The sequence below is a fragment of the Scleropages formosus genome, chromosome 4 (genome assembly GCF_900964775.1).
Source record: "Scleropages formosus chromosome 4, fSclFor1.1, whole genome shotgun sequence".
In the NCBI taxonomy this organism is placed as follows: domain Eukaryota; kingdom Metazoa; phylum Chordata; class Actinopteri; order Osteoglossiformes; family Osteoglossidae; genus Scleropages; species Scleropages formosus.
The window spans coordinates 35,619,175-35,627,264 of record NC_041809.1 but is presented as its reverse complement, the minus strand read 5'-3'; the positions used below and the strand labels follow the sequence as shown (position 1 = coordinate 35,627,264).

Genomic DNA, 8,090 nt, shown 5'->3' with positions numbered 1-8,090 from the left:
CTCCATAAATGGGTGAATAATTATAAGCTTGTAATAATTGTAACCTTAACATTGTAAGCTTCTTTGGAGAAAAGCATCAGCTAAGTGAATAAATATAAAAGAGGAAATCTTTCAAGTCAGGAACTGATGTCTATGTTTCAGCGAGAACAAAGTGTTCTCCTTGAGCCTTAACATGGTGAAGCATCATTGCTAATTTCACGTTTCCATAACGCCCTGGTCGGTGACCTTGGATTTCACTTCTAGGACTCGTTGACGGACACCGTTTCAGTGCACAGTTTGAGGTTCACACCTTCCACTTCCCTGCTATCGCCCCCTCTCTCCTCACAAAACTGCAACACATTGCCTTCATGGAAGGGCAAAAAATCGTGGTAAGAACACCAGCATGCAGTAAATGAACTCCATGTTCTTATAAACCTTTGGTCATGTTATAGGTACTTATTTTAAAACAGGCACTGATGATCATTTGTCAGTATGAGCTACATTTGCATGATAACACAATGTATTTTATCATTTTTTTTAATGAATATGCATTAAAATAAATCTGTGTGATATTTTATTTGATATGCGAATATGCAGAGGGAAGAAAGATCAATGTCCACTTTTGGGGGAAATTTAGAAATTGGTGCCCGGTAATTAATGACACCGAACCACATATTAATACCAGAGTAAAACAGAAAAATGATCAATGTCCATGCATTTTGCAGATTTAGCAGCGTAAATATAGGGCAAGGTGAAAGAATGATTAGAGTCCGTAGAGTAAGAACGATGTAATCAGGGTATCGGTGTTTTCAATATGGCGCATGGTGTTGGGTGAAGTTGCTTTGTTGCGATCAGCTGATTAAGTTCAGCTTAGAATTAAAATCTGAAAATTTTAGTAAAGATGGATGACCAAGTTTGACCCAAGCCAAAGACAACAACAACACGGATGAAGAGAATTAAGTTGTACCTCGCGATGGTCTGACTCCCATTTCTAGAGCTTTGCTGTTAAATGGTCACATGAACATTCCTCATTGAGTCTTAAAAAATTAAAATGTATTTTGTTGATATTTACGGACCTTGATTGTTCTTCCCTCTGCATCATCACGTGATGTGATTCGTAATATCACCTTCCTAGTAGCACTGAAAATTTGTTGGTGAACGTCTTAAGAACCCGGAATTTTCCGTTGTAGATTCCAGGAGGGCCCACTTGAAATTTGATATAAATAACACAATGTAACAAAAACTTTATTATGTCGATTTTTTGGCATTTTCCATTCAGTTTTGTTAGATTAATTATCCTTAACCATAGTAGAGTAACCATACTTTTCATGTTAGTTCACGTTTTCACAAAAAAATTCCACATTTTTGAAATTAGGAAATTTTGGCACCAGGTTCCAAGCACCAAATATTCCACTACCTTTTAGGATCTAATGAATGTTTTGGTACTTTCTAGAATGTTCCAGTGCTTTCTAGTACCTTCCAATGGCTGCAAGATTCTGTGACTGAACCTGACACTCCAGAACTGGTGGTATTTTAGTAATAAGCAAACAAATCATAATCAATGAAAAAATCAACAGAACTCAGGACTTTGAAAGATTGTGTAATACAGAACAGTCACCGGGTTTATATGAAGAGTAAACAAGCCTACAGTGTGATATATACTCATTTTTTTACTGTATATACAGCGTATAAAAGCCATAATCATTGCGTCACTTAAAATAAAAGCGGTAATAATGTCACGTAACTTGTTGACCTGCACTGCATATTATGCCGAGAAGAAAGCGCAGCTTTGCAGTGCTACATTTCAGCATTACCTCATTGTTTTCTAGTGCCTCCCGTGTCTCAGATGTACCTTCCCACCACATTAAGACGAGACATGGCCAGAACAGCCGAAATCTAAATATAAACATCTGCGGTAAGAGTCTCATAATTATGTTTCCTGTGTTTACTCATGTTTTCCTTGCAATGTCAGTGTCAAAGGAATAATTAAAGCATGATGCCACGTGTAACCAAAATGCTTCCTTTGTCGATACCTTTACGGAACAAGGCTTCGTGTGGAGATGGGGCAGGGTGTGGAGGCACAAAGAAACTAATTGGTTCCATCTTAGGAGACGCAGCAGCCGAACTTGACCAAGCGGGAGCATGGTGGCGCAGCGGGAAGGGCTCTGGGGCCTCGCCGTTCCTGGGCTTCGAATGCGGTTCGGATCCGGCTCGGTCCATGTGGAGTTTGAATGTTCCCCCCCGTTGTCTGTGTGGGTTGTTTCTGGGAGCTCTGGTTTCCTCCCACAATCCGAATTAACTCCGAATTGACCACGTTGCGTGGTGGCGGCAAATGAATGTGAGATGGTCCTGCTTCAAACTGCTCGGTTGGCAAATGTTGGGAAGAACGGATCTTCTCAGTGGCTTGTCTGTAAATTGCTGTGCGCTCTACGGCGAAGCCTCAGGTTCCCTGCTGCGCTAAGCTGACCATGTGTGCTTCATAGCCCCAGAGAACACAAATTAGCGCACGATCCCTTGGGTGTGCAGTGACTGGGGGGTTCCTCACCCGCGTTGCTCTCAGTGACATCTGTGCTGTCCAGGATGTGGGTGGAACTGTGTCTCTCACCCACGCCTGGAACATCGCTCCATCAAGCATCAAGCCATGAGCGGTGCTGTCCTCACCCCTCCTGAGCAGATGTGGGCATCACCTTTGAGTAAAGACACGAGAACCAGCGACCATCTGTCGTTAAATTTGGAGAAAAAGAGGAAAAATGCAAAAACTGCCGAGTAACATTCTTGCGCCTTTTACGGACAATGTCTTGTTTTTGAATAATCAAACACGAAAAGATGCATCACGTACATTGTGTCGGTTTCACAAATGGATGAGAAAGAAGATTAGAAAATACGTCAGCATTTAGGATTTTTTGTTTCACGTTTTTCTGCTTCCGGAAGATAACATGAATATAGCAAATAACTTCCAGGAGAATGATGATCCAAGTAGCAAGAACACAAAACGTGAATCTGCATATTTGTTTTTGAAAGTATATTAGTGTGAGGTTTTCTCTCATATCCTCCTCAATTCACTGCTTGGACAACAAGTGGTGAAGTCATTAAGGGTACCAACATGTAACACTGGTTCGAATCCCAGCAGCCCTGTTGCTGTGCCCTTGAGAGAAGCCGTTAAGTTGGACTGATGTTCATTTTAAGTGCATTGCAGACGCTCACTTTTTACCATAATGCTTTATTCTATTATACCCTTTCCTGTGTTTCTGTCGTGAGGTTTTACTCTGAGAGTTTCCTTCATTTTTAAATTGTTTAAATTAAATAGTATTTTAAATTTAAACTATTATTTAAATTAAATTAAAAAATTTAAATTAAAAAAATTAAATTTGAATTTAATACATTATTTCATTTTAAACACTTGTGTGGTAAACATCGTTGCATATAGTGAAAGGAAGCCCCAGACCCCCGCTGCGCCACCACACCCCCCCAACCCCCGCGTACCTCAAAAAAAACTTGTAGGAAGATGATTAGGATTCGTCTATGCTAAATTTTATGCAGCTACTCGTGTGATGAACACTGGTGCGTTAGAGGAAAGAAGCATATTAACTGTACTGAAGAATCACATGTCTGCAACTATGTCTCCCTTTCTCCTAATGTAATGAAGACATTGTATTTCTCTGAGATGTACGTCGCTTTGGAGAAAAGTGTCTGATAAATGAATAAATTCAAATGTACATGTAAATACGTAAATATTTATGCTTGTAATTAGCGAATATCTTCAAATTAAAAAGCATATGCACGATGAATATTATTTTCCAAGTGATAAAATGTCTTCAGGTGCTCAAGACTGACCTATAACACACTCTGACTGTACAGTCACTTTTCACTGTGTTCACTCAATCTGTTCTTCCTATTGTCCAGTTTAACACTCAAAAGCAAAAAGATAATCAAGAAAATGTATCACTCAGAGTTCAAAACATTATGAACATAAATAACATATAATAACTGTCAATGAAATGTATTTTAGTCATTCTATCCCACAGTTTTGGTGTATAGGACACAGGTAATATACAGTATCTGCCTGCTTATCACCAGCATAAATTTTACAAATTTATGTTATTATGTTGAAAGAATATAACAAATTTAACACAGTATCTTTTCTTCAGCATTTTACTCTGTTCAGCTGGATTTAACTTCTGCTAATAAAGTTATAATTTGTTTCCAGACATTAGGCCTCTTCAGGCACAGCTGTGTTGGTTTTTATGCTCTTTATTATGTTTGATCTGTTCCTTTCAGATCCTTATGCACACTGCATAGTGTTTTTTTATTTGTATTTTTTAATAATCACATGTGAAACGTGACAATGACAATGAAGTGAACACAAAGACCAGACGTTTAGAGGCTGTAAAAACGTCAACAGCAGTTACAGCAGAAATATACGTAGAGATAATTTCTCACTGGATGGGCACAGACTTTTACCATTTCAGGTCCATGGAGGGGCTCTTCTGTGAAACCCTTGAGCAAAGTGAATTTCTTCAACAAGAAATTTCGATGTACTCACTGTGTTTTCCAAGATACATGGCAAAGGGTAACGCATTAGGTCTTTTCATCCCAAAGGATGTGCATCTAAACACGGGCTCTCAGCGCTGCATCCCAGGAGTCCAATGCGAGGCCAGGAACTGAAGTTATTCCTGGAATTTGTCACCGACGTTCGCAGAAACCCAGCGAAGGGGAACTGAAGGAGCTGTCGTTCTCAGAACCGATGGCTTCCGGACCCCCAGGACACCAGGGGCACCCTGGGGCGCCAAGTGCTGGGTGGGCTGAGACCGAGGACGAGTGCTGGAAGCACTTAGGGGACTGCTGGGCCGGCCTTCTGCTGGAGGTAAAGGAGCAAACCTGTGATGAGAGGAGCAGAAACAGCACTGCACTCGCCACATGAAAGGAGCTCAGCATTATAACTACAATTATTCTGCATAGTACAGCTAAAGACCCAACTGGACCATTTCTGTGTACAGTCCTAAACGCTGCAGTGCGCGGGATAGTGTTGCACACACTCCAGCAAAGGCTTTAAATTGTGACAAAAACACCCTGATTGTTCCCTGCCCTTTTTTTATTTTACTTATTTTCTGTGGCTATATCCAAGATTTTTACATAACCGTACTTTTTCGATAGATAGATAGATAGGGAAATTGCTACTACAGTACTGCAGTACTACAGTATTATAACTGAGTATACTTAGTAAATTGAATTTAAATAAATTGAAGGATACCTCCACTTTTAGGTTTTTATTGAAACTGGAAACAATAAATAAAGAAAGATGAAAGTGGTCAGAATCTGCTGGGTATTGCATATATTTAAAGGTTGAATCTGTCAGCAATTGTGACCCAACGGAAGGTAGTGGAGACAGACAGACGGATTTTATAGATAGATAGATAGATAGATAGATAGATAGATAGATAGATAGATAGATAGATAGGGATTGGGATTGGGATACAGTTAAGGAGAAACATGGAGGGAGTTAACTTAAGCCGGACAACAGAGGGAGGGACAGGGAGATGAAGGGAGAGAATGAGAGAGCCGGAGAGAGTTAAGGGCACAGAAAGAGACCGGGGTGACAAGGAAGGAGAGCTAAGTAGAGAGAGAGGAAGAGGGAGGGAGAGAGACAGAGGGAGGGAGGGAGAGAAGGAAAGAGCCCGGCGGTGAGTTCGCACTCGCATTGCTGAGCGTCTCCGCGCTCTCTCTCTCTCTCTCTCTCTCTCTCTCTCTCTCTCTCGCGCTCCCTCCAACCGCCCCCCCCCCCCCCCCCCCCCCCCCCTCTCTCTCTCTCTCTCTCTCTCTCTCTCTCTCTCCCCCTCTCTGTGTCTCCGCTGCGAAGCAGAGTGTCTCGAGCGCAGCGCGGGCTGCTATGGATGCGCTGCCTCGGCTCGCGCTCCTTCTTGTCGCGCGGCTCCTTCTCCACGCCAATGGCCTTTACATCTCCACTAGTGTAGGTACGTGTTCATTGTTGCTCACTCGCACCTCACACCTCTGGCTGCTGCGTGTGGCGCGCGCTCCGACGAGCCACGCGGGCAACCTCAGCGCTGCTCGTCGTTGTTTCATGCGGAGAAGTCACTGCGCGCGCGCGTGTGTGTGTGTGTGTGTGTGTGTGTGTGTGTCGTGACTCCGGGCGGCGACGCGGCGACGCTGAGCTGCTGTGACCCCGACTTTCAATCATGATTTCTACGTGACACTGATTGTTGCCGAGCGCACCGAAAGTGGCCGCGTGCCGCGTGCCATGTCATCACTTGACTCTTCTCCTCTTGTGTGTGTTCTTCACTGTTCTTCACCAACTTCGCACACACACACATTTCGGATGGGAACACAGTTCAGTTCTTTGGTGCAGCGAACTTGACGGCCACAAATCCGTTATTTATTTAGCTCTAATTCGCTCCCAGCTCGCGGGTGTCGAGTCGCCCTAAGTAACGATAATTGGCGGAAAAATCATGACGCTTCGATCTGCGCGCCCGTAAATGATCAAACATGATGATAAAATCACACTCTTCGCTTTCAGACGCCTCTCGTTCAGGTACCTCAAATAATATGGTAATTCAGCAACACGCCACGCCGAAAAAAAAAACACATCTGTCCATCAATTATTGGAAATGGTAATGAATAATAACATGACTTGGAACGTTAACTGAAAAACTTTTTTTGTCTTTTCTGAGGACGCCTATAAATAATAATGGAGCACTGAAAACTTTTTGATGTAATTGTCGTGTGGAAAGAGCGCGCGCTCAACACTGAAAAGTGATACAATGAAACAAGCGGTAATTGTTGTGAAAGTAAATGTGTGTGTGTGTGTGTCTGTGTGTGTGTGCGTGTGTGTGTGTGAGCGAGCGGTGTGTGTTTCCGCGAGAAGGGAGGAAGGGCAGGAGCGGACGCTCGTTTTCCCATTTTTTGTAGAAGCTGCATTTTAGAAAGTTCATCCAGTTCATTCAGCGTCGGTTGGAACTATTTTTGGAATTTTATCAGTTGTTGTGAATTTTACGCGTACAAATTTGTATCAGTTTAATCCAGTTTTATTCAGCTTCGGTTGTAATTATTTTAGAATTTTGTCGATTTTTCAGCCTCTTTCTTTCCCTTCTCCGTCCGTTATTTTAGATACTAGTAGTGCTGCAATTGTCTGGAAGATCTTTACATACTTGCTTATTCTGCACTGGCAACAGAAAACAAACAAAAACAAACAAAAAAAAAAAAAAAAAAACACACAGGTCACTTGAAAGAGCAAAGAAATAGCTCACATCTGTATTTAAATTTATTTAGAAGACACCCGAGTCCACAAACACAACTGAATAGCCTACTACAGTGCTTAAAGTTTAAGTTTTTAAAACCAGTCCATATAGTGAAAGCAGACCGAAGGAGAGGTCTAGAAAACATTTGACTGCATATAAATGAAAATATACAACTGTAACAACAGTAACTAAAACATACAATATATCATAAAATGTAACAAGTACCGGTTAGTGTTTCTGTCCTAAAGTACAACCTGTACAGTTGCAGTTATACAAATATTATTTTCCGAAAATCCCAAAAAGCGTGTCTGAATGAGTTGGATTCCCAGTGGTACCACATGTGCCGTAGCAGAACCTCAGAATCCTGTCTGCGTGAGATGACTGTTTGTGTGTGTTAAAGTGTCGTCTACCTGTGTGCACGTAGACTCTCTGAGGGAGGTCGTGAAGGAGTACCACCTGGTGACGCCGGTGAGCACGGATGCCGAAGGGCGCTTCCTGTCGCACGGCGTGTCAGCTGACTGGACTCCTGGACCACAGCACGTGCGGTCCAGGAGGGAGGCAGCTGAGCGGGCAGACCATGCAGACCGTGCAGACCGTGCAGACCACGCCGCCCGGCTCAGGGATGTGGCCTTCTACAACGTCACCGTCTTCGGCCGGGAGTTGCACCTGCGTCTGCGGTTGAACTCTCGCCTCGTGGCCCCTGGGGCCAGGGTGGAGTGGTGGGAGGAGAACAGCACACGCTCTGAGCCGTTGCTCGCAGACTGCCTCTACGTAGGTGATGTCACCGACATGCAGGGAACATCTGTTGCCATCAGCAACTGCGATGGCCTGGTGAGTTGTGCGCTCCTTTGCATTCTG

General features: G+C 43.0%; 1 protein-coding gene and 1 long non-coding RNA gene across 2 annotated transcripts in view; one reads left to right on the top strand and one right to left on the bottom strand.

Moving 5' to 3' along the window:
- Positions 1-1,507: 1,507 nt before the first annotated feature.
- Positions 1,508-5,556, bottom strand: LOC108934389 (uncharacterized). The gene is made up of 3 exons (XR_001966128.2): positions 5,231-5,556; positions 4,523-4,857; positions 1,508-2,666 (listed from the first exon to the last, which is right to left on the bottom strand). It is a non-coding gene; the product is annotated as an uncharacterized LOC108934389 (long non-coding RNA).
- A 282-nt stretch (positions 5,557-5,838) lies between these two features.
- LOC108934149 (A disintegrin and metalloproteinase with thrombospondin motifs 2-like) overlaps positions 5,839-8,090 on the top strand; it is a 55,141-nt gene continuing 52,889 nt past the window's right edge. Inside the window, exons 1-2 of the mRNA XM_029251124.1 lie at positions 5,839-5,951; positions 7,657-8,063. Coding sequence (XP_029106957.1) covers positions 5,867-5,951; positions 7,657-8,063 — 492 coding nt within the window. The 5' untranslated portion in view covers positions 5,839-5,866. The remainder of the gene's footprint in view (positions 5,952-7,656; positions 8,064-8,090) is intronic.